The sequence below is a fragment of the Schistocerca piceifrons genome, chromosome 7 (assembly GCF_021461385.2).
Source record: "Schistocerca piceifrons isolate TAMUIC-IGC-003096 chromosome 7, iqSchPice1.1, whole genome shotgun sequence".
Classification (NCBI taxonomy): Eukaryota; Metazoa; Arthropoda; class Insecta; order Orthoptera; family Acrididae; genus Schistocerca; species Schistocerca piceifrons.
In genome coordinates this window covers 554,416,872-554,444,724 of record NC_060144.1, presented here as the reverse complement: position 1 = coordinate 554,444,724, position 27,853 = coordinate 554,416,872, and the positions used below count along the sequence as shown (strand labels likewise).

General features: G+C 40.9%; 1 protein-coding gene across 2 annotated transcripts in view; it reads right to left on the bottom strand.

Moving 5' to 3' along the window:
• The window catches only part of LOC124804839 (anaphase-promoting complex subunit 4), a 120,087-nt gene that overhangs the window by 59,194 nt on the left and 33,040 nt on the right, over window positions 1–27,853 (bottom strand). For both annotated transcript variants that reach the window (XM_047265189.1, XM_047265190.1), the window contains 2 exons: window positions 27,247–27,492; window positions 887–1,122 (listed from right to left, as the gene is read on the bottom strand). In XM_047265189.1, the coding sequence (XP_047121145.1) occupies window positions 887–1,122; window positions 27,247–27,492 (482 nt within the window). The remainder of the gene's footprint in view (window positions 1–886; window positions 1,123–27,246; window positions 27,493–27,853) is intronic.

Here is a 27,853-nt window from a genome sequence, read left to right as displayed (position 1 = left end):
GGGTTTGAAACAATATAAGTGAAGTTATACATTTATTTTTAAACTGAGACTGGACTTTTGCATGAGCTACTGATCTGTCTTGCCTTGAGTTACTACTTTAATAATACATTGTCTCAAGAGTCTGCTCAGCTTCAGCTACGTTAGAATGTTATTGAGATTAATATTTGTAAACTATACTACATTTTGACAAAAGAAGCAGATTTTAACAAGGCAACAGGAGAAGTTATGTATTACTCAAAAGTCATCACTGATAACATTCCTATGAAGAAGTGTGACAGTGAAATAGGTTTCTTGATTAGCTGTAGCTCTGGAACAAATGGTCTTATTGGAGAGCTCTAATGACCAGCAGCTCCATCTCATCATCATCTTCTAACCTCCCATTTTTGCCTTCTGATAACACTATTCCTTCGCGATATATCACGACTAATCTGAACAACGGAAAATGTTGTGATAGCGTTTTTACAGTCAGTCTGCATACCACCACTTTTCCGTGATTAGACAGCACATATGGTTCACAATAGACAGGATTTTCCTCCTGGGGTAATGTGAGGCACCACTTGCCCAACCAAAAGTAAATGTTGGCCAGCTGCCCGTCATCTGGCATGTGCTGACTTGCCCCTCATAAATAAAAAAAAAAAAAAAAAAACCACCATGTAACCAGCTAGCTATTATTCTGCTTGCACATATCATCATGTTGTTTGACAAAGGTTTCACATTGTTATGTCACAATCCACTTATGCCTGGTATCATTATTTACAGTATCGTTGTGAAGTAATAAAATGTTGAATAATGCCATATCTTTAATAGTCAGCAATAAGTTATTTATCGATTTATGCAGTACTTTTTACAGAGTAATCATGATCTTGTATATATCAATATTACTCACTTTTCCAATTCAAGTGATGTTGTTCCAAACATTAGGAGGTCAAGGAAGTCAGCTGACACAGAACCTTCAGGGACTGTATCAGCATAGGAGGCTAACTTTGAGTCCATTTCAAGCAAAATATTCTCCCAGGCTTCTGCAATAGACTGGACTGTAAGTCCTGTGTATGTCAGCAGACTGTCAATAACAGCATGCTTCAAAGCCACGTCATGGAGCTCAGTTGACCGTTCAGCAAGTACCTACAATGAAATAACGTGTTTTCACATGTGTTTCCATGACTACACATAGTACCAAAAATGTACTTTAAACAAACAATTAACCTCTAGCTAGAATTTTGTGAGAACTTATATATTTCATTGTGTCAGTATACAGTATGATGTGCAACCATCACCTTCCAAAGAAATTTTCATTTAAATTCATGAAACATTTAAGCATTTATCAGATTTGTTGGTCATGTTTAAACTTCATTGATGCTCTGCTTGAAGAACAAAACATGGGTTACATTTCTGTTTAAAATCAAGATACAAATAAGTTAAAGCAGCTCCCCTCGCCACAACTCAACACAGTGCCGGCTAGATAGTTAATATGAGACGGACTTTCCTTGAAAGTGTTAAAAGTCTAAGAAAAAGCCAGCAGTTAACACAACAAGGATACATAAAAGCTCATGGCGTTCTGTTCACTTACAATAAAAAGATGAGAGTTTCAGCCAAAAACTTTCTCATCATTCCTTCAACCACCAAATTTACGGGCTAACTTACATAACATGCACATATTTGCATTATTTTCAGTTTTGTTTCGTTTCTACTCACAGGAATTGTGGCATTAGCACTGTAGCTCACAAATGTTTTTCATTGGTTTGCTGTTTTGTAAGACAATAAATTCTCTGTAAAAGTGATACTCTATGGTCAGTAATTTTTTTAACTCCACCTGCACACTAAGAACATAATAGTGACTCCTAAGAGTTGGACGGAAAGAAGCAATATCTCTGCCAAAGCTTTTCATTTTTATTTGTATAAACAAGTTTGATGATACAGCAACCTAAATTGATTCACTGACCATGTGACGAAGCAAACTGGGATATTTTTTTACTCCCCCCTCTTGTTTTGCCATCTGCCTCCTTAAAATTCATTTCTGACTAATTGCCATTAACATACGCAAGTATAATCTACATTTTCATAAAAGAGAAAGGATGGCCTTCAGTTTTAAAGAATATACGACCAGATCTAATTTTGTGCTTAGTTTTGTGCATGCAATTAATTTCCTGATTTATTTTGACTATTCCTAGTTAGTATCCTTTGTTATAGTGTGAAATCAGTAATTGTTGCATAACTTAAATTCTATTGTTGACTCATAAACAAATATAAATTCTGTACTAATTATAAACATTTGGAGGAACAACTAATAGTATTCTTAAAGAATGTATTTGGCTCTATTCGAAAACATGTTAGCAAAACCAGCCCTTAATTAATTCCAAACTAATTAACAGTTTTGTCAAAAGTATTGTTTCCATAACGATATCTGTTAATTTCATCATTTAAACAAGTAATTCGGTCTAACTCTTGCAGTACAAGAAACTGTTAAAAAGACGCAATTTTTTGATGTATTCAGTTGATTGAACGAATTATGTTTTAATTGTAATTTCTGTAAATAAAACATCGAACAATGTGTAGTTTCAGCATCTACTATTGTGCTGATATATAAAGGTCCAGTTTTTGGTCATGAGACAGACAGTCCACGACCGAGTTTCAGACAAGAGGCCTGTGTTGGTTAGAACAACAACAATGCATCAGCTTAACCATGAAATAAGTGTTACACAACAGGCCACGTATTAAAGCAATGACTGTTTGTTCAATTTATTTGAAAGACTTTGAAATATATATTTAGGTTTTTACTGCTCGTAGACGTTCAACAGTAAACTATTGTAGCAGTATGTTGATGTTTGCCTGCAAATTATTAATGAGGCTTATCAAAAGTTAAACATTTGTGCTCTGGCCAATTAACTGTGTATTACTGGGGGTTGTGAACAGTGAAATTAAAGAACTGTGAAATGCAGATGTGCGCCTGTTGGCTAAATCTTTTAAAGCAATCAGTGTTGAACTTACACCCCCCCCCCCCCCTTTTTTCAGCCAGTATAGCAACACAGTATGTCGATACCGAGGACAATCAACGATGAAATAAAGCAGGTGAATGTTACAACCATCTTTTGAGACACAAAGTTCATTCAGTGCCATTTTGTATCTGGAAATAAAACTGGAATACTTTGCAAGCATCTGTGTATGCTTTTACCCCGCAGTACCAACATTTAGGAGTGAGCATATTACGTAACACTTGGGGCTCTGAGCAAACAACAGGACTGGACTGGACAAAGTGCTCTAGATTATGGGGATGGCAGCACCTATAGTGAGATCAAACCACCTAGAGATCCCACGAAGCTTTGGAGAAAACCAGAAAATTAATATCTATGGGTGCAAAGTAAGTGAATTTACAGGAATGAACTGAATACAGAACAAAAGTCCACAGGGGATGTTCCAAGGTGACACAGGATTGAATTAATATGGAAAAAGTCACAAGAAAAGTGATGATCAGAGTATATAAGTATTTTCTTGGCATCTTACAAGCACTGATAACATCTGATGGTGACTGTAAGCTATGACACTAAAGCACTGTGATAAAATACTCTGCCAGCAAGACAAACTCAACCATCTACACATCTGAGAATCTGTTTTGCAGGTTACAATATGGGGAAACTACAACGTTAAAGCAAATCTGAACATTTGAATGTTTGCACTATTGTTATAATCAACTAAATTCATTTAGTGCCATTACTAAGTTAGATTACCGGAGCAGAGAAAAAAAAGAGAGAGAATTCAAGAACTGTGAAATTCATAATGGGCTTGTTTAGTCAGCACCAGACCTCAATGGTACATAATAAATCAGGCATTTTATGAAATCATCATCCACTTACTAAAATATTTTGAAGAACTGTGTTTCAACTTTAACCCACTATTACTTGCACATTTATGTAGGTGTGGTATGTCTTGCTCCCATAGACGGACACTTCATTTTTCATCCTGTTCACACGAAGTTCAACATTTCAGTCATGAACAAATGTCAGCAGGATTAAAATGTGTCCACTGTGGGCACAAGCACAGACATCTTCCTTACGACAACAGTTTCAATTTCTGCATGAGTTCCAAGTCCATTCACTCTCCACTACAATAGGGGCACTACTTTTCAGTGAGGTTTACATCTCTGCCTTGCCCTTGTACTAGTTAGAGAGTCTAAATCAGAAGGGCTAGGAATATGATATACTACCATTCCAGTCTTAGTCTAGAGAATGATGGTAATACAGTACAATACAATACAATAATATTTTTGTGGCACATAGTTACAGTTTTGGTTACAGGTCTTGGCAAACACACAACACATGGATGACCATTGGCCCTTTAAATACCTGCCCTTAAAAAGTGGACAGGTAGTTCAAATCTCTTACTGAAGCCTCCATATGCTGTTTCTCCACTACACCTGTTACTTTGTGCTCTAGACCTGAACTGGACTTGGAACTCTCTCATATTGTCTGTTACTTTTAACAAGATTGTGGTTAAGTTAGTTCATTGATACCGATTCCAGTTCACCTTTCTTGCATTCATACTGTCTCGTCACTACCATATTTTTGACAATAGATTTAGTGCCAGGTGAATACAGGGTTATAAACACAAAATCAAATAGGGGTAATGCAGGAGGAGGTTTAATAATGAATAAAAAAAATAGGAGTGCCGGTAAGCTACTACAAACAGCATAGTGAATGCATTATTGTGGCCAAGATAGACACGAAACCCACGCCTACTACAGTAGTACAAGTTTATATGCCAACCAGCTCTGCAGATGATGAAGAAATTGAAGAAATGCAATATGAGATAAAAGAAATTATTAAGATAGTGAAGGGAGACGAAAATTTAATAGTCATGGGTGACTGGAATTTGAGAGTAGGAAAAGGGAGAGAAGGAAACATAGTAGGTGAATATGGATTGGGGCTAAGCAATGGAAGAGGAAGCCGCCTGGTAGAGTTTTGCACAGATCATAACTTAATAATAGCTAACACTTGGTTCAAGAATCATGAAATAAGGTTGTATACATGGAAGAATCCAGGAGATACTAGAAGGTATCAGATAGCTTATATAATGGTAAGACAGAAATTTAGGAACCAGGTTTTAAATTGTAAGACATTTCCAGGGGCAGAAGTGGACTCTGACCACAATCTATTGGTAATGAAATGTACATTAAAACTCAAGAAACTGCAAAAAGGTGGGAATTCAAGGAGATGGGATCTGGATAAACTGAAAGACCCAGAGGTTGTACAGAGTTTCAGGGAGAGCATAAGGGAACAATTGACAGGAATAGGGGAAAGAAGTACAGTAGAAGAAGAATGGGTAGCTCTGAGGAATGAAATAGTGAAGGCAGCAGAGGCTCAAGTAGGTAAACAGACGAGGGCTAGTAGAACTCCTTGGGTAACAGAAGAAATATTGAACTTAATTGATGAAAGGAGAAAATATAAAAATGCAGTAAATGAAGCAGGCAAAAAGGAATACAGACGTCTCAAAAATGAGATCGACACGAAGTGCAAAATGGCTAAGCAGGGATGGCTAGAGGACAAATTTAACGATGTAGAGGCTTATCTCACTAGGGGTAAGATAGATACTGCCTACAGGAAAATTAAAGAGACCTTTGGAGAAAAGAGAACCACTTGTATGAATATCAAGAGCTCAGATGGAAACCCAGTTCTAAGCAAAGAAGGGAAAGCAGAAAGGTGGAAGGAGTATATAGAGGGTCTATACAAGGGCGATGTACTTGAGGACAATATTATGGAAATGGAAGAGGATGTAGATGAAGATGAAATGGGAGATATGATACTGCGTGAAGAGTTTGACAGAGCATTGAAAGACCTGAGTCGAAACAAGGCCCTGGGAGTAGACAACATTCCATTTGAACTACTGATGGCCTTGGGAGAGCCAGTCCTGACAAAGCTCTACCATCTGGTGAGCAAGATGTATGAGACAGGCGAAATACCCTCAGACTTCAAGAAGAATATAATAATTCCAATCTCAAAGAAAGCAGGTGTTGACAGATGTGAAAATTACCGAACTATCAGTTTAATAAGTCACAGCTACAAAATACTAATGCCAATTCTTTACAGACGAATGGAAAAACTGGTAGAAGCCGACCTTGGGGGAGATCAGTTTGGATTCCGTAGAAATATTGGAACATGTGAGGCAATACTAAACTTACGACTTGTCTTAGAAGAAAGATTAAGGAAAGGCAAAGCTATGTTTCTAGCATTTGTAGACTTAGAGAAAGATTTGTCAATGTTGACTGGAATACTCTCTTTCAAATTCTAAAGGTGGCAGGGGTAAAATAAAGGAAGCGAAAGGCTATTTACAATTTGTACAGAAACCAGATGGCAGTTATAAGACTCGAGGGGCACGAAAGGGAAGCAGTGGTTGGGAAGGGAGTGAGACAGGGTTGTAGCCTCTCCCCGATGTTATTCAATCTGTATATTGAGCAAGCAGTAAAGGAAACAAAAGAAAAATTCGGAGTAGGTATTAAAATCCATGGAGAAGAGATAAAAACTTTGAGGTTCGCCAATGACCTTGTAATTCTATCAGAGACAGCAAAGGACTTGGAAGAGCAGTTGAACAGAATGGACAGTGTCTTGAAAGGAGGATATAAGATGAACATCAACAAAAGCAAAACGAGGATAATGGCATGTAGTCGAATTAAGTCGGGTGATGCTGAGGGAATTAGATTAGGAAATGAGACACTTAAAGTAGTAAAGGAGTTTTGCTATTTGGGGAGCAAAATAACTGATGATGGTCAAAGTAGAGAAGATATAAAATGTAGACTGGCAATGGCAAGGAAAGCATTTCTGAAGAAGAGAAATTTGTTAACATCGAGTATAGATTTAGGTGTCAGGAAGTCGTTTCTGAAAGTATTTGTATGGAGTGTAGCCATGTATAGAAGTGAAACATGGACGATAAATAGTTTGGACAAGAAGAGAATAGAAGCTTTCGAAATCTGGTGCTACAGAAGAATGCTGAAGATTAGATGGGTAGATCACATAACTAATGATGAAGTATTGAATAGAATTGGGGAGAAGAGGAGTATGTGGCATAACTTGACAAAAAGAAAGAACCGGTTAGTAGGACATGTTCTGAGGCATCAAGGGATCACAAATTTAGCATTGGAGGGCAGCGTGGAGGGTAAAAATCGTAGAGGGAGACCAAGAGATGAATACACTAAGCAGATTCAGAAGGATGTGGGTTGCAGTAAGTACTGGGAGATGAAGAGGCTTGCACAGGATAGGGTAGCATGGAGAGCTGCATCAAACCAGTCTCAGGACTGAAGACCACAACAACAACAACAACAACAGATTTAGTGTCGAGTTTTGCATCCTCACACCACGATGTTTGTAGCTCGAAACGTGCAGCTTGCCACAGATGCAGGTTGGTGGGCAGTATTATGCTATGGGAGACATTCTCCTGAACTTACAAGGAATCTGTGGTAGTAATCGAAGACATGCTAACAGCTGTGAAGCACCTGCATCCCTTCATGCTTGACGTCTTCCCCAACGGTGATGTCATCTCTCACCAATATAACTGCCTCGAAGGGCCAGAACTGTGCTACAGAGGTCTGAGGAGCATTATAGTGAATTATTGCTGCTGTTTCAGCGGTCTGTTATTTATGTGTATTAATTGACCTGTGCAGAGGCATTTAATGCCATAATCTCCACAAACCTACCAACAAACTCTCAGATTTCTGACATGCAGAATCAGTGATGTATTTCGATCCAAAAATGGACAAATAAACTATTAAGCAGGTGGTCATAATATTGTGACCCATCAGTGTATAGTTGTCACATTACGAGCAGGTTTGCAAATTACAGCCACTTATAGAACCTAGCAGCTTGTCATTCTATGATTTGTGCAGCTTGCTATTCATTCACTTTGAGATGAAAATGCACGTAGCGGTTGCTACACAATGTTTCAACCAGTTGTGACATTCACCTGCTTTATTTCTACGTTGACAGTCCTCGGTGTTGACGTACTCCATTGTTATACTGGCTGAAAAATGGGAGGTGGAAGTTCAACACTGACTACTGTGAACGATATAGTCAGCAGTAGCACAGTTGAGTTTCATATTTCTTTACTTTCACTGTTCACATATTACACAGTTATATGGCCAGTTAACTATTGGTAAATGTTAAGCCTCATTACATCCCCATGAACCATGGACCTTGCCGTTGGTGGGGAGGCTTATGTGCCTCAGCGATACAGATAGCCGTACCGTAGGTGCAACCACAATGGAGGGGTATCTGTTGAGAGGCCAGACAAACGTGTGGTTCCTGAAGAGGGGCAGCAGCCTTCTCAGTAGTTGCAGGGGCAACAGTCTGGATGACTGACTGATCTGGCATTGTAACACTAACCAAAACGTCCTTGCTGTGCTGGTACTGTGAACGGCTGAAAGCAAGGGGAAACTACAGCTTTAATTTTTCCCAAGGGCATGCTGCTTTACTGTATGGTTAAATGATGATGGCGTCCTCTTGGGTAAAATATTCCGGAGGTAAAATAGTCCCCCAGTCAGATCTCTGGGCGGGAACTACTCAAGAGGATGTCATTATCACGAGAAAGAAAACTGGCGTTTTACGGATCGGAGTGTGGAATGTCAGATCCCTTAATCGGGCAGGTAGGTTAGAAAATTTAAAAAGGGAAACAGATAGGTTAAAGTAAGATATAGTGGGAGTTAGTGAAGTTCTGCGGCAGGAGGAACAAGACTTCTGGTCAGGTGACTACAGGGTTATAAACAAAATCAAATAGAGGCAATGCAGGAGTAGGTTTAATAATGACTAGGAAAATAGGAATGCGGGTAAGCTACTACAAACAGCATAGTGAATGCATTATTGTGGCCAAGATAGACAGGAAGCCCATGCCTACCGCAGTAGTACAAGATTATATGCCAATTAGCTCTGCAGATGACAAAGAAATCGAAGAAATGTACAATGAAATAAAAGAAATTATTCAGATAGTGAAGCGAGACGAAAATTTAATAGTCATGAGTGACTGGAATGCGGCAGTAGGAAAAGGGAGAGAACGAAACGTAGTAGGTGAATATAGATTGGGGGTAAGAAATGAAAGAGGAAGCTGCCTGGTAGAATTTTACACAGAGCACAACTTAATAATAGCTAACACTTGGTTCAAGAATCATAAAAGAAAGTTGTATACATGGATGAAGCCTGGAGATACTTACAAGTTTCAGATAGATTATATAATGGTAAGACAGAGATTTAGGAACCAGGTTTTAAATTGTACGACATTTCCAGGGCCAGATGTGGACTCTGACCACAATCTATTGGTTATGAACTGTAGATTAAATCTGAAGAAACTGCAAAAAGGTGGGAATTTAAGGAGATGGGACCTGGGTAAACTGAAAGACCCAGAGGTTGTACAGAGTTTCAGGGAGAGCATAAGGGAACAATTGACAGGAATAGGGGAAAGAAGTACAGTAGAAGAAGAATGGGTAGCTTTGAGGAATGAAATAGTGAAGGCAGCAGAGGATCAAGTAGGTAAAAAGACGAGGGCTAGTAGAACTCCTTGGGTAACAGAAGAAATATTGAATTTAATTGATGAAACGAGAAAATATAAAAATGCAGTAAATGAAGCAGGCAAAAAGGAATACAAACGTCTCAAAAATGAGATCGACACGAAGTGCAAAATGGCTAAGCAGGGATGGCTAGAGGACAAATGTAAGGATGTAGAGGCTTATCTCACTACGGGTACGATAGATACTGCCTACAGGAAAATTAAAGAGATCTTTGGAGAAAAGAGAACCACTTGTATGAATATCAAGAGCTCAGATGGAAACCCAGTTCTAAGCAAAGAAGGGAAAGCAGAAAGGTGGAAGGAGTATAGAGAGGGTCTATACAAGGGCGATGTACTTGAGGACAATATTATGGAAATGGAAGAGGATGTAGATGAAGATGAAATGGGTGATATGATACTGCATGAAGAGTTTGATAGAGTACTGAAAGACCTAAGCCGAAACAAGGCCCTGGGAGCAGACAACATTCCATTAGAACTACTGATGTCCTTGGGAGAGCCAGTCCTGACAAAACTCTACCATCTGGTGAGCAAGATGTATGAGACAGGCGAAATTCCCTCCGACTTCAAGAAGAACATAATAATTCCAATCCCAAAGAAAGTAGGTGTTGACAGATGTGAAAATCACCGAACTATCAGTTTAATAAGTGACAGCTGCAAAAAGAAATAAGTCACAGCTGCAAAATACTTATGCGGATTCTTTACAGATGAATGGAAAAACTAGTAGAAGCCGACCTCGGGGAAAATCAGATTAGATTCTGTAGAAATATCGGAACACGTGAGGCAATACTGACCCTTTGACTTATCTTGGAAACTATATTAAGGAAAGGCAAACCTACGTTTCTAGCATTTGTAGACTTGGAGAAAGCTTTTGACAATGTTGACTGGAATACTCTCTTTCAAATTCTGAAGGTGGCAGGGGTCAAATCCAGGGAGCGACAGGCTATTTACAATTTGTACAGAAACCAGATGGCAGTTATAAGAGTCGAGGGACATGAAAGGGAAGCAGTGGTTGGGAAGGCAGTGAGACAGGGTTGTAGCCTCTCCCCGATGTTATTCAACCTGTATATTGAGCAAGCAGTAAAGGAAACAAAAGAAAAATTCGGAGTAGGTATTAAAATCCATGGAGAAGAAGTAAAAACTTTGAGGTTCGCCGATGACATTGTAATTGTGTCAGAGACAGCAAAGGACTTGGAAGAGCAGTTGAACGGAATGGATAGTGTCTTGAAAGGAGGATATAAGATGAACATCAACAAAAGCAAAACAAGGATAATGGAATGTAGTCTAATTAAGTCGGGTGATGCTGGGGGAATTAAGATTAGGAAATGAGACACTTAAAGTAGGAAAGGAGTTTTGCTATTTGGGGTGCAAAATAACTGATGATGGTCAAAGTAGAGTAGATATAAAATGTAGACTGGGAATGGCAAGGAAAGTGTTTCTGAAGAAGAGAAATTTGTTAACATCGAGTATAGATTTAAGTGTCAGGAAGTCGTTTCTGAAAGTATTTGTATGGAGTGTAGTCATGTATGGAAGTGAAACATGGACGATAAATAGTTTGGACAAGACGAGAATAGAAGCTTTCGAAACGTGGTGCTACAGAAGAATGCTGAAGATTAGATGGGTAGATCACATAACTAAAGAGGAGGTATTGAATAGAATTGGGGAGAAGAGGAGTTAGTGGCACAACTTGACTAGAAGAAGGAATCGGTTGGTAGAACTTATTCTGAGGGATCAAGGGATCACCAATTTAGTACTGGAGGGCAACATGGAGGGTAAAAATCGTAGAGATGAATACACTAAGCAGATTCATAAGGATGTACGTTGCAGTAGGTACTGGGAGTGAAGAAGCTTGCACAGAATAGAGTAGTATGGAGAGCTGCATCAGTATCAGGACTGAAGACCACAACAACAACAAGCCTCATTAATACCTTGCAGGCAAAAAATCAGCATTCTGCTACAACAGTTTGCTGCTGAACATCTATGAACTAGTTGTGTTTCACAGGAACAATGTTTTCTAAACCCATGTTGACTGTGTGTCAATAGACAGTTTTCTTCGAGGCAATTCATAATGTTCGAACACAATATATGTTCTAAAATCATGCTACATATCGACGTTAACAATATGGGCCTGTAATTTAGTGGATTACTCATACTACCTTTCTTGAATATTGGTGTGACCTGTGCAACTTTCCAGTCTTTGGGTACAGATCTTACGTCGAGCGAACAGCTGTATATGATTGTTAAGTATGGAGCTAATGCATCAGCATACTCCGAAAGGAACCTAATTGGTATACAGTTTGGACCAGAAGACTTGCTTTTATTAAGTGATTTAAGTTGCCTCACTACTCCGAGGATATTTACTTCTACGTTACTCATGTTGGCAGCTGTTCTTGATTCGAATTCTGGAATATTTACTTTGTCTTCTTTTGAGGAGGCAATTTGGAAGCCTGTGTTTAGTAACTCTGCTTTGGCAGCACTGTCTTCGATAGTATCTCCATTGCTTTCACGCACAGAAGGCATTGATTGTTTCTTGTCGTTAACATACTTCACATACGACCAGAATCTATTTGAATTTTCTGACAGGATTTGAGACAACATTTTGTTGTGGAAACTGTTATAGGCATCTCGCATATAAGTCCGCACTAAATTTCAAGCTTCTGTAAAAGAAGAAAAATCTTGGGGATTTTGCGTCTGTTTAAATTTGGCATGTTTGTTTCGTTGTTTCTGCAACAGTGTTCTAACCCGTTTTATGTACCAAGGAGGATCAGCTCCGTCGTTTGTTAATTTATTTGGTATAAATCTCCCAATTGCTCCCGATACTATTTCTTTGAATTTAAGACACATCTGGTCTACACTTATATTATTAATTTGGAATGAATGGAGATTGTCTCTGAGGAAGGCGTCAAGTGAATTTTTATCTGCTTTTTTGAATAGGTATATTTTTCGGGGATTTGGGGATTACAATATTCATTCTCACTACGACAACATTGTGTTCACTAATCCATGAATCAGTTTTGATGCTCGTTATTAACTCAGGATTATTTGTTGCTAAGAGGTCAAGTGTGTTTTCACAACCGTTTACTATTTGCGTGGGCTCATGAACTAACTGCTCGAAATAATTTTCAGAGAATGCGTTTAGCACAATTTCGGATGATATTTTAAGCGTACCTCCGGAATTAAACATGTATTTTTGCCAATGTATCGAGGGTAAATTAAAGTCACCACCAACTACTATCGTATGAGGCGGGTAAGAGTTTGAAATCAAACTCAAATTTTCTACAAACCTTTAAGCAACTGTATCATCTGGGACGTCGGCAAAAGGATCCAATAATTATATTATTCCGCTTGCCAACAATGACCTCTACCCATACTAACTCACAGGAAGTATCTACTTCAATTTCGCAACAAGTTAAAATACTTCTCACAGCAACAAACACGTCCCCGCCAACCGTGTTTAGCCTATCCTTTCGAAACACTGTTAGGTTCTTCGCAAAAATTTCGGCTGAGCTTATATCTGGCTTTAGCCAGCTTTCAGTGCATATAACGATTTGAGCTTCAGTGCTTTCTATTAGCGCTTGGAGCTCTGGTACTTTCCCAACACAGCTACAACAATTTACAACTGTTATACCAAAGGTTTTTGTCTCTACGTTCTTCCTGTGCTTAGCCTGTTCCCTTTGTGACTCAAGCCCTTCTTGTGTTTTCCCGAGACCCTCTAACTTAAAAAAAGACCGCCCAGTCCACACCACACAGCCCCTGCTACCTGTATAGCCGCCTCCTGCATATAGTGGACACCTGACCTATTCAGCGGAACCCGAAACCCAACCACCCTCTGGCGCAAGTCGAGGAATCTGCAGCCTACATGATCGCAGAACGATCGGAGCCTCTGATTCAGACCCTCCTCTCGGCTCTGTACCAGAGGTCCAAAATCGGTCCTGTTGACTATGCTGCAAATGGTCAGCTCTGTTTTCATCTTGCAAGCAAGACTGGCAGCCTTTACCACTTCTGTTAGCCACTTGAAACCAGAGAGAATCTCTTCAGATCCAAAGTGACACACACCATTGGTACTGATGTCAGCAACCACCTGCAGTTGGCTGCACCCTGTGCTCTTCATGGCATCCGGGAGGACTCTTTCCACATCTGGAATGAGTCCACTCGGTACGCACACAGATTGCACATCAGTTTTCTTACCCTTCTTGTCAGCCAAGTCCCTAAGGGGCCCCACAACGCGCCTAATGTTGGAGCTCCCAACTACCAATAATCCCACCCTCTGCAATTGCCCGGATCTTGCAAGCTGAGTGGTTTCCTCTGAAACAGGACAGGCGACGGCATCTTGTTCAGTGACAGTGTCAGCCACAGACAGCACCTGGAACCTGTTTGCCAGACAAATCGGGGAGACCTTACGTGCAGCCGCCTGCGAAGTCTTTCGCAGCCTGCTTCGCCCTGGGGCAACCTCCCACTCGACCACAGGGGAGGGGTCAGCCTCAGTGCGAGCAGTAGCTGGGTTGGCCACCGGTGAGGACCGATCGGAGGACTCTGATGCGCTGGACATCCGTTGGATCCCCACGGCCGGCCCAAAACAGTGGTGCCCATCCACTGCAGCCTCAAGCTGTGTAACCGAAGCCATCACAGCCTGAAGCTGAGAGCGAAGCGTTACCAACTTGGCTCGCATGGGCACACTACAATCGCAGTCCCTGTCCATACTAAAGATCATGGAAAACTAAACTATGCAGATAAACGGACTATCGGCATGTGCTGCGCAACTCTACTGTAGACCCTGACGAAAACACACAAACTGTGTCTAGTAATATGCAGATATTAAAAAACCTAGCTACTGAAGCACTCAGGTGAAACTAAATAATTTGCCCCTGATAAGGAACTTGTAATATGTCACAAAATCGGTTTACTTTCTGACGCAAACAAAAACGCGAGAACTGTGGCTATTAGATTTCAAATTCACATGCTGAAACTCAAGAAACTAAACAATTAAAGCACACAGATGATACAATAAAATTCGCTCCTGGTTAGGAACTCGTAAATGTCACAAAAGCGGTTTACTTATCTGTTGCTGCATCTCAGTCGCCTACTGCTGCCTTTTTTCAAAGCCAAAAAACGTGTCAGGCTTGTCGAGTTTCCCGGAATGGGGCACTGTGGTAACGCAAGAAATCACAAATCCAGTCACATAACTCAGACAATATTCCATAAGCACTCAATTTCACTACGAGCCACTTGTGTGGTACCGAGTCAAAAGCCTTCCAGAAATACGGAAATGATCTGAAATCCCTTGTCAATGGCACTCAACACTTCATGTGAATAAAGAGCAAGTTGTGTTTGACAGGAACGATGTTTTCTAAACCCATGTTGACTGTGTGTCAATAGACCGTTTTCTTAGAGGTAATTCATAATGTTCGAACACAATATATGTTCCAAAATTCTGCTGCATATCGATGTTAACGATATGGGTCTGTAATTTAGTGGATTACTCCTGCTGCCTTTCTTGAATATTGGTGTGACCTGTACAACTTTCCACTCTTTGGGTACGGATCTTTCGTCGAACGAATGGTTGTATACGATTGCTAAGTATGGAGCTAATGCATCAGAATACTCCGAAAGGAACCTAATTGGTATACAGTCTGGACCAGAAGAATTGCTTTTATTAAGTGATTTAAGTTGCTTCACTACTACGAGGATATTTACTTCTACGTTACTCATGTTGGTAGCTGTTCTCGATTTGAATTCTGGAATATTTACTTCGTGTTCTTTTGTGAAGGCATTTCGGAAGGTTGTGTTTAGCAACTCTGCTTTGGCAACACTGTCTTCGATAGTATCTCCACTGCTATTGCGCAGAGAAGGCATTGATTTTTTTCTTGCCGCTAACATACTTCACATACAACCAGAATCTTTGGATTTTCTGCCAGGTTTTGAAAGTTTCGTTGTGGAAATTGTTATGAACATCTCACATTGAAGTGCGCGCTAAATTTCGAGCTTCTGTAAAAGATCGCCAATCTTGGGGATTATGTGTCTGTTTAAATTTGACATGTTTGTTTTGTTGTTTCTGCAACAGTGTTCTAACCTGTTTTGTGTACCAAGGAGGATCAGCTCCATTGTTTGTTAATTTATTTGGTATAATTCTCCCAATTGCTGCCGATACTATTTTTTTTGAATTTAAGCCACATCTGGTCTAAACTTATATTATTAATCTGGAATGAGTGGAGATTGTCTCTAGTAAAGGCATCAAGTTAATTTTTATCTGCTTTTTTGAACAGGTATATTTTTCGCTTATTTTTCAAGGATTTTGGGATTACAATATTCAATCCCGCTACGACAACCCTGTGTTCACTAATCCCTGAATCGGTTTTGATGCTCATTATTAACTCAGGATTATTTGTTGCTAAGAGGTCAAGTGTGTTTTCACAACCGTTTGCTATTTGCGTGGGCTCATGAACTAACTGCTCGAAATAATTTTCAGAGAACGCGTTTAGCACAATTTCGGATGATATTTTATGCGTACCTCCGGAATTAAACATATCAAGGGTAAATTAAAGTCACCGCCAACTATTGTCGTATGAGTTGGGTACGTGTTTGAAATCAAACTCAAGTTTTCTTTGAACCTTTCAGCAACTTTATCATCTAAATTGGGAGGTCGGCAAAAGGATCCAATTATTATTTTATTCTGGTTGCCAACAGTGACCTCTGCCCATACTAACTCACAGGAAGTATCTATTTCAATTTCGCAACAAGTTAAAATACTTCTCACAGCAACAAACACGTCCCCGGCAACCGTGTTTAGACTATCCTTTCGGAACACTGTTAGGTTCTTCGCAAAAATTTCGCCTAAGCTTATATCCGGATTTAGCCAGCTTTCAGTGCATGTAACAATTTGAGCATCAGTGCTTTCTATTAGGGCTTGGAGCTCTGGTACTTTCCCAATATAGCTATGACAATTTACAACTGTTGTACCAATGGTTCCTGTATCTACATTCCTCCTGTTGTCAGCCTGCACCCTTTGTGACTGAAGCCCTTCTTGTGTTTTCCCAAGACCCTCTAACCTAAAAAACCGCCCAGTCCACACCACACAGTCCCTGCTACCCGTGTAGCCACCTCCTGCGTATAGTGGACACTTGACCTATTCAGCGGAACCCGAAACCCAATCACCCTTTGGCGCAAATTGAGGAATCTGCAGCCTACATGGTCACAGAACTGTCTGAGCCTCTGATTCAGGAGCTATTTTATAGACTTATAATTAGTGGGATCAAGTGTAAATAATGTAAGTATAGTTTTTTTTCCCAACAGATCACTCAATAACTTAAACCGTATACTAAGCAACGGTGCTCTCAGGCCCACATAAAAACATTTGACACTCTCCCTGTGTCCAGCGATTTGAAGGAGGTCTTGAGAAGATAATTTACTATGCAAATTTATACAGAAAACAGTGCAGATATAAAATCACCCCAAATGGCTTCGAAGACAAGGGTGTCAGATTTCGGAGGTCTTGCCTTTGCCAGGAAGTATTAATGAGGCTAAAAAAAAAAAAGTGCTGGCACACCTGCTCCTTGCCTGGGCACATATGCACCAGGAATGTGAAAGATTTTTGCGATTGGGGATAGATGGTGTTTTATCATGTAATTAACCTGACAGCATGGAACAACTGATTGCACCGTTGGCATAGGTAATTATAGGCACTGGCTATCATTTATGATATCAATTACTCCATGTTTTCTTATATGAAACAAAATTGTACCAGGCCATGGACAAGTTGCTAGTTTCACTTTCTGGCTTTCAAGCAAACTTATACCACAACGCGTCACAACAATTACAGCACTGACAGCTGTTTCTGTGCGTTACCATTATGAGATCCGCTACTGACCCACTCGTCAAGACACCAACCCCCTATTATGTCTACTGATGGGTCCTGATCACTAGTTCAACAAGCAAGAGGTATTTTGTTTCCTGCTAGCTGAAGACATTAGTTCTCTGTGATGGCTTGGGAAGTGAGTAGACTCGAAAAACATGAACCCACACTCTGCAATGTAGTACAATAAGTGCAGTTTGGTTGGGTGGAGTATTTGCTACAATCTACAGAACTGAAGCTACAGACCTCTTTTTCGATGCACAAGTGATTGTTTAATCTGGGGGTACTTCTACTGGCCACAGAACAGTCTTGAGTGACGGGTTTTGATCCTGGCTACACTCTAGCCTCACATCAGTAAGTTAAATGAAGCACACTGAGGGAAGTGTCGTCCTAACCGCCGTCTGCTTCACGTCTGCTGTGCAGCGAGCTACCTTAATTTAAGTATTAACTGTATTTTTCTTACTTGTCACTTCTTCTTCCATGTGTTTTTGCTTTTAGGAAGCTTTAATTGTCGAGTGCTATTAATAGTGTTCCATAGATTTTGTATTTGTTTTGAATACAGTCAGAGAGAGTCCCTTTAGTCAACCATAGTGCCAGTAGTGCTAGTGTTTGTTTTCAATACAGTCCAGAGACAGGTAGTGCTATTTTCTTTGTTTTCTACAAGAAGTGGCTAGCAATCACAGTTTAGTCAATAATGAGCCGCCTTTAGTGAATTAGCAGTCTAGTTAAAAGTTGATTAACTCTCTTCAGTAAACTGATTCCTTAGGATGGATAGGATGTGTGACTGCTGTGTACGGACGCAGGAGGAGCTGGTCACTGTTCGCAAACAGCTGAACGTGTTGATGGCTGCGGTCAGCCGTCTTCAGGCTGCTGCCTTGGAGTGTAGCGGCAGTGGGGAGTCTGGTGCGTCGCGAGGTACACCCCAGGTGTTACATGCTTCACCCACCGTCCCTGCTGTCGAGACATCTTTGCGGGTACCGGGCGCGGTTGGGTCACCCTCTCCCCAAGGGGGGTTCAGCGGCGTTCGCGGCGCACAAGGCGGAGGGTCAATGTGGAGGCTGGCCGTGTGGCATCGCCTGCTCTGCCTGTGAGTGGACATGTGGCTGCTCCTTCAGCAAGGTCTGAGCAGGCACACGGGGGGAGGGGTTTATTAGTTATTGGGAGCTCCAACATTAGGCGGGTGATGGAGCCCCTTAGGGAAATAGCGGAAAGGTCGGGGAAGAAGGCCAGTGTTCACTCTGTCTGCTTGCCAGGGGGGTCTCATCTGAGGTGTGGAGGAGGCCCTACCGGCGGCGATAGAGAGCACTGGGTGCACCCAACTGCAAATTGTTGCTCATGTCGGCACCAATGACTCCTGCCGTCTGGGTTCAGAGGTCATCCTCAGTTCGTACAGGCGGTTGGTGGAATTGGTGAAGGCGGAAAGCCTCGCTCACAGGGTGGAATCAGAGCTAACTATTTGTAGTATCGTTCCCAGAACCAATCGCGGTCCTCTGGTATGGAGCCGAGTAGAAGGCTTAAACCAGAGGCTCAGACGATTCTGCGGAGATCTGGGATGCAAATTTCTCGACCTCCACTATCGGGTAGAGACATGTAGTTTCCCCCTGAATAGGTCAGGCGTGCACTACATGCCGGAAGCGGCTACAAGGGTAGCGGAGTATGTGTGGAGTGCACATGGGGGTTTTTTAGGTTAGAGAATTCCCTCCCTAGGCCCGACAAGACGCCTTCTGAGACGCGGCAAGGTAGGAGTAGGCAAAATGCAACAAGGAATAACAATATTAATGTGCTAATAGTAAACTGCAGGAGCGTCTATAGAAAGGTCCCAGAACTGCTCTCATTAATAAACGGTGACAACGCCCATATAGTACTAGGGACAGAAAGTTGGTTGAAACCAGACGTAAACAGTAATGAAATCCTAAACTCTGATTCGAATGTATACTGCAGAGACAGGCTGGACAGTGAAGGGGGAGGCGTGTTTATAGCGATAAGAAGTGCAATAGTATCGAAGGAAATTGTCGGAGATCCGAAATGTGAAATGATTTGGGTGAAGGTCACGGTTACAGCAGGCTCAGACATGGTAATTGGATGTCTCTATAGGCCCCCGGGCTCAGCAGCTGTTGTGGCTGAGCACCTGAAGGATAATTTGGAAAATATTTCGAGTAGATTTCCCGACCATGTTATAGTTCTGGTTGGAGATTTTAATTTGCCGGATATAGACTGGGAGACTCAAACGTTCATAACGGGTGACAGGGACAAGGAATCCAGTGAACTTTTTTTAAGTGCTTTATCTGAAAACTACCTTGAGCAGTTAAACAGAGAACCGACTCATGGCAATAACATATTAGACCTTCTGGTGACAAACAGACCCAAACTATTTGAAACAGTTAATGCAGAACAGGGAATCAGCGATCATAAAGCGGTTACGGCATCGATGACTTCAGCCGTAAATAGAAAAATTAAAAAAGATAGGAAGATTTTTCTCTTTAGCAAAAGTGACAAAAAGCAGATTACAGAGTACCTGACGGCTCAACACAAAAGTTTTGTCTCAAGTACAGATAGTGTTGAGGATCAGTGGACAAAGTTCAAAACCATCGTACAATATGCGTTAGATGAGTATGTGCCAAGCAAGATCGTAAGAGATGGAAAAGAGCCACCATGGTACAACAACCGAGTTAGAAAACTGCTGCGGAACCTAAGGGAACTTCACAGCAAACATAAACATAACCAATGGCTTGCAGACAAACAAAAATTACGCGAAGCGAAATGTAGTGTGAGGAGGGCTATGCGAGAGGCGTTCAATGAATTCGAAAGTAAAGTTCTATGTACTGACTTGGCAGAAAATCCTAAGAAATTTTGGTCTTATGTCAAAGCGGTACATGGATCAAAACAAAATGTCCACACACTCTGTGACTAAAATGGTACTGAAACAGAGGATGACAGACTAAAGGCCGAAATACTAAACGTCTTTTTCCAAAGCTGTTTCACAGAGGAAGACTGCACTGTAGTTCCTTCTCTAGATTGTCGTACAGATGACAAAATGGTAGATATCGAAATAGACGACAGAGGGATAGAGAAACAATTAAAATCACTCAAAAGAGGAAAGGCCGCTGGACCTGATGGGATACCAGTTCGATTTTACTGCTCAGCAGTGTGGGATCCGTACCAGATAGGGTTGATAGAAGAGATAGAATAGAAGAGATAGAGAAGATGCAACGGAGAGCAGCGCGCTTCGTTACAGGATCATTTAGTAATCGCGAAAGCGTTACGGAGATGATAGATAAACTGCAGGAGAGAAGACTCTGCAGGAGAGACGCTCAGTAGCTCGGTACGGGCTTTTGTTAAAGTTTCGAGAACATACCTTCTCTGAAGAGTCAAGCAGTATATTGCTCCCTCCTATGTATATCTCGCGAAGAGACCATGACGATAAAATCAGAGAAATTAGAGCCCACACAGAAGCATACCGACAATCCTTCTTTCCACGAACAATACGAGACTGGAATAGAAGGGAGAGCCGATAGAGGTACTCAGGATACCCTCCGCCACACACTGTCAGGTGTGCTTGCGGAGTATGGATGTAGATGTAGATGTAGATGTAGATGTAGAAGTCGAGGGCGAAGGCACTGACAAGGCATCATATGTAAGTGACTGGATATTAATGCTGACAATAAGCAGGCAGTCCATACTTATCAAACACGCATGTGAAACTAGTGTGATGTGGCACACTATTTCTCTTCATGGCCTCTTTCAGATCAGACAAGAGACAGCTTGTGCATTGATTTTGCACCCCTATTTAAGGGTCTTAAGTCTTTCGTTCTTGTGGATGTTATCATCATCTTTGCATGCATGTTCATGGGCGCTATGTTATTGCTTGTTGAGGACATTCTCTCTAACTACCCATATGTTGCCTGGAAGTCATGAGTAGGGGCCTCAAAAATTTGTATTTTGCAATAAATTTTAATACATGTGAATTCACCTTAAAATGTGAAAAAAGCAAAACTTTCTAATAGAAGCTATTTCATAGTGAACTGCATCCAGATTAACTATTTTATCAGAGATAAACTGAAATAACTTTATTTACTGCATATAAAAATCGAAAATGCAACAAATTTTCAGTTACTGTACTGCACATCATCATCTTTCGAAAGCCAATTTGGAAAGATAATGAGCTTAGGAATATGTCTGCAAAATAAAAAGTACAAGAATGCAATGCAACAATGCTGTGGTGCCATATCAGTTGTGGGCTGTTGGATGGTGTGTGTAAAATATATACCACGTAATGCAATGTAGTACTCAACTGTGGGACCTAGCATCTTTGAACCAAGAAACAAATACATTTGTCTGCAAGCTTAAATTCAAAAATTGGTATCATTCATACATATTTTATGTCAAAGTTTTAGGGAACGGTTGTTTTTAACAGTGGTTCCATCAAATGCTGGTACAGGTTGGGTCTGAACCACAAAGTTTATGACACCACCAACCTAAGCAAGTAACTGCTTGATAGCCATTACTGAATGTGTTGTGTTTTGTGTCTTGTTCGTTGTTTTCTTTCTTATTTTCAAACGAGAGAACAGACTAATGCTGGTCCATCACAGAATTCGATTACGACCCTCACAACACAGAACACGGGTGTAAGCAAGTGCCCTGCGAGAAGGTGGAGTCATGTTTCTCTGACTCGCTACTCACCCCTCTGGAAGTCATAATTATAGTTTGCTTGCTCTCATGGCCAGATGCCAGTTCATAGTGTCAACACTCTGCTTAACAGCAACTGACAAACAAAACCATTCAATGTATTCTGACTGTTATGAAATTTTACCCCTAACATGTAAATAGTTATTTTTGGTTCCACTACCATGCCATGTGCCTTGTCTGTTCTATCTGTAGTGTTGCCAAGTGTGGGTCACATGGCTATGAATGCCCACAAAAGGTCAAAATTAATATCCTGTGGATTATGTAATTATTGAACTGGGTTGGGAAAGAAAAAAAATGCAGAGGAATACTTTAAATAGGAGAAGCACTCAGTTTACCAGTCGGAAAATGTTCTTGCTTCTCAACAGTGTAGACAGAGCTGAAAACAGAAAACAAGCAGAGTCTTCTTCTTTACTTTTTCTTTCTTTTTGGGTTGAGGTTGGGGGGGGGGGGGGGGGGGGAGGGGTTGGACTGTACCGTTGGAGTTTTTGCAAAAGCAAACATTCCATCCAAAAAGCTCCCCAATCACCAAAAAGTTATTGCAAAACACTAAGGTTTTGTCTTCAGGCACATTGAGTGGCAACCTTAAATTGTACAGGTGAATCTTTTTTTAAAAAAAGTAGATTTGAATTTTGCCAAAATAGATGCAAATTTTGACAAAAATAGATCCTACATTTGCAGGTCACTATTCATTGACATCCGACTATGATATCAGCACTAAAGTTGAGTCGGCCCAAGTTGCTCCCTGACAGCTACAGTGGGCTTAGCATGGCAGATTTGTATGTCTGGATCCACAAGTCACATAACATGATTTTGTAAATGGCTCTACAGCAATGCCTCAGTGTTGTCACAGCACTATTGCGGCTAATGCAGGCGTTTGCGCTTCGCGAAGAAAACAGTCTGCGTACCTATAGTAGAAAAGGACACGTAGTTTTCGATGGCCTGCACAGTCCGTTATATTTCTGCCCTATAAAATCATCCTGGATCAGGTACTCTGAAATACAATTGTTAGCTGATGCAGTGTTAGTGGCAGTGGTGGAGGCAACAGTGGGAAACAGTTGCTGGCAGAACGATGAGCTGGCATCAACTGCAAGATCCCCAATTCACCAGTCAGTGCCATCTTATCTAATAAAGCGTCAAGGGATCATCTTCATCATGTCAATTTATCTCACCAAATGACAGGAAGTGCCAGTGCCCTGAAAACAATCAAATATCCCAGGACAACGATGCTATTACTCGTGTGATACTATCACGGTAAGAGCAGTGGTTGTTAACAGATAGGTACATGGGGGTTTCATTAAGTGAGCGTGATGAAGAAGGGACTAATGAAACCAACCCCCTCATTTAAAGAGGAAGTTAGAGGAACAAAAACATTGGGAATGCAGGGCGGCAGGCCATAGCCTGTCGTCATTCCTCTTCACTGGAAATCAAATGGCAAGTTTCCATAATGAATATCAAAATTAAAACTAGAAAATGAGATGATAGGTTACATCAAGCCGCACAAGAATAGGTCGAGAATGCCACAGTCTGGTGGTCACTTTGAGTTCCCAGCCCACTAGACGTTCCTGTTCTCCTCAATTACATTTTAAAGCATAATGCTTTAAAACGTAAGTGAGGAGAACAGGAACATCTGGCGAATAATACCCTTTCAATGGCATAACACGTCACCAAAACAGCAGGGTATAAACAACATAATCATTGAAAATTAAATCCTGTTAGGGTATAAAGAGCACTGGGAGAAAAAAATTCTAGAGCTGGTTTAAGAAACCCTTAGATTGTGAGGGGATACACAAATACAGGGCAAAGTGAGGTGACAAGTATACTCAAGATACATCCCCAAGTCTGTCCTGGGTTCAAATACCAGCTCCACAGTGGTGATTTTTGTTTTCCCGAACTTTTTTCACACTCACTGACCCTAGGCATTGTGTTACACGGGCAGCCGATATTTGTCTATGCATCACTAATTGATCACAGCACTTCACTTCATTTACTGAGAATTATGAAAAAGACGAATGTCAGCTGTTTTCCTGAATGACGTGAGTGCCTGGGAGCACTTAGCTCCTTCCACTTGGCTGATGAGAGCCATCATCCCCATGTTGCTGAGAGTGAAAGACAGGCTGCATCGTGTATATAATGCAAGGAACTCTGACGTCTTGTGGGCCCTGATGTCCACAAATCTTCGATCATTCAGCCTTTCGTCTGAACGCTGCAAGAGCTGCCACAGAAAGGACTGAAATTGTTTGCTGACAACAGTCCCACAGTAATTTAACGCTGGTGCACCTTCGAAGGCAAGTTGAAACATGAGCAACTGGACAAATAGCAATAGCTTCGAAGGGGAACTACTACTTCTGAAAGCTAGGATAGTTTCACAAATTTTAAATGCAACTTTTGGCAGTACTGATTTTTCACCTCTTAATGGTAAATAAGGGTTAGCAATTCTCTTTCATAATTCGGAACCTGAAAAATTGGCATTCTGGAATAAATTCAAATATGGATGCGAATTCTGCCTCAAAATGCAAAACTGTCTAATTCCCACTATTTCATAGCGATTTGTATATCGATGAACATTTTTGTCAGTAACAGTTTTAAACTGTTTTATTTTCTGCATAATATCGAAAACATAACCAGTTTTTGGTTACTAACACTACACGCCACTTGATAAAGCCCAATATGAAAAGGTAATGAGCGTAAGAACATGCTTTAAAAAACATGCATGAATGCAATAATGCATATGTATGCTCAATGCTCAGGTGTCATGCCAACTGTAGGCCATTGAATGGTCTGTATAAGACAAACACTGTGTAATGCAATGTACATGGCAACACAGTACTCAGTCGTGGGACCTAGCATTTTAGAACAAAGAAATGCACATGCTTGTTCGTTAAATAAAGTTCCAAAGTTGGTAGAATGTGTGCACACTTCTAATGAAGCAGTTTCAGGTGGCAGATGTTTAAGCTGTAATTGCACTAAATACCACTAGAGGACAGGTCCACCCTCCTTTATTTGGCCTGACCTACCTCGTTCACAACACTCTGCCAACTTCAATAACCAATTGTGCAATAGCCATTACTGAATGTTTTGTGCTGTGCATTGCTTGTTGTTTTCTTATTTTGAAATGTGTGAAAAGACAAATCATGGTACTTCAGAGATTTTGATTATAACCCTCACAACATCAGAAGGTATCAGTGAATCTTGTGATAAAGTGTCATTTCTGCTTTTGAGAACACAGATGTAGGCTGCTGACATGCAAGAGGGAGGTGGGCTAGTTTCCTCGCACTGCTCCTCTTCCTTCTGGTAATCAAAATTCTAATTTATCAAAACCTGAGGCTGTCTGTCAGTATACAGTGTCTGACCATGCATTGTAGTAACTGAAATACAAAACCTGTCACTATATTTCGACCTCACCGGAATTCTTCCCCCAACGTGCGAATACAGTTATTTCCAGCTCCACTCCTACACTAAGTGCCTTGTCTGTTCTATCGATAGCACTGTTAAGTGTGGGTTGCACAGCTATGAATGCCCACAAAAGGTTGAAATTAATATTCTGGAGATTTTGTTGTTATCAAATTGCATGCACAATGAAAAATAATGTTGAGAAACACCTTAAATAAGAGAGACATTCAGTTCACCATCAAAGGCAGAGCCACATGTGAAAGCACCCACGTGATTTACCAACTGACCTGCCTACACTGTGAGGCCTTCTATGTGGGAATGACCAGCAACAAACTGTCCATTCGCATGAACGGACACAGGCAGACAGTGTTTGTTGGTAATGAGGATCACCCTGGGGCTAAACATGCCTTGGTGCACGGCCAGCACATCTTGGCAGAGTGTTACACCGTCCGGGTTATCTGGATACTTCCCACTGACACCAACCTATCAGAACTCCGGAGATGGGAACTTGCCCTTCAATATATCCTCTCTTCACGTTACCCAGTAGGCCTCAACCTCTGCTAATTTCAAATTACCGCCCCTCATACGTCACTTGTCACTCAACAACATCTTTGCTTCCGTACTTCCGCGTCGACTGACATCTCTGTCCAAACTCTTTGCCTTTTCATACGTCTGCCTGTCTCTGTATATGTGCGGATCGATATGTGTGTGTGTGCGCGAGTTCTATGTGGGAATGACCAGCAACAAACTGTCCATTCGCATGAACGGACACAGGCAGACAGTGTTTGTTGGTAATGAGGATCACCCTGGGGCTAAACATGCCTTGGTGCACGGCCAGCACATCTTGGCACAGTGTTACATCGTCCGGGTTATCTGGATACTTCCCACTGACACCAACCTATCAGAACTCCGGAGATGGCTATACTTAAGTGTTCAACAAATGGTCTGTTGAGAAGAAGCAGCATTTTCGCTCCGGTGAACTGAATGTCCCTCTTATTTAAGGTGTTTCTCAACATTATTTTTCATTGTGCATGCAATTTGATAACAACAAAATCTCCATCTCCTTGTGCATGCAATTTGATAACAACAAAATCTCCATCTCCGGAGTTCTGATAGGTTGGTGTCGGTGGGAAGTATCCAGATAACCCGGACGATGTAACACTGTGTCAAGAGGTGCTGGCCGTGCACCAAGGCATGTTTAGCCCCAGGGTGATCCTCATTACCAACAACCCTTTTTCCCCCTAAGGTAAGTCTATCTGCTCCCAGGATTGGAATGACTCCTTACCATCTCCCTTAAAACCCACATCCTTTCGTCTTTCCCTCTTTCCTGATGAAGCAAGCGTGGGTTGCGAAAGCTTGAAATTTGTGTGTGTGTGAGTGTGTGTGTGTGTGTGTGTGTGTGTGTGTGTGTGTGTGTGTGTGTGTGTCTATATATGTGGATATGAACAGAAAATGATAAAGTGCTGGAAAAAATGTGTTGGTTACATGTCTCTATAGGCAGAAAATAATCAAGTTTCATCGAAACGAGATGATGATGGGAAAATGCCTAGTTTTTGGATGAACTGATATGGAATGAGCCTCAGGGATTAGTATTAACCAAACAAAAGCCATCACCATGACTATGTTACATGACATGGCTTTTCCAAAATAAGATATGACTAAAATTATGAACCAACATAATTATCAGTAGCTAGTGGTACACAGTGGTAGGACTGGCATTTCATACATAATGAAAATTGAAATGTATGAAAAAAGAAGAAAATTATTTAAGTACATAATTTACTCACAGAAATGTCAAAGACTGCAACACTAATTTCAGTAAATCCTAAATCATTCACAGGTCCACCAAGCACTACAAACAACAGGCGAAGGTCATCAGAAACATCCGCCGACAGAACTGTGCATGGTTCTCCTCCGGTTACACTCTCCTGCATATCCAGATGACCACAGGGAAACAGCCCAAAGACACTCATGTGCAACTGCCCTCCTTCCAGACCCACCAACAGGAGGTTAATGTGCTCCTGATCAAGTACCTACAGCAAAATACACTATTAATGACACAATAAACCACAAACAGGTAACAAAAAAACCATCAATTTTATAAAACAAAACTTGCATTGAAAACAGAACATGTTAACATTCGCACGAGGCACAGCATTACAAACTGAAAGAAAGCTGCCACCTTCTGGCTATTTTTAAAGCATTTTTAATGTCAATTTTCGAGAGCATCAACAAGGATATTAAGACTGTGAGAATAAATTATAGTGTATCAAAAACCAAAGACAAAATATTCTTTGCTTAAGCTGTTCTTGTAACTCTAATCACAATGTAATGGTAATTTGTCTTTTCCTGTAGCTGTATTAAAAAGACTGTACTATGTTACACCATTTCAAA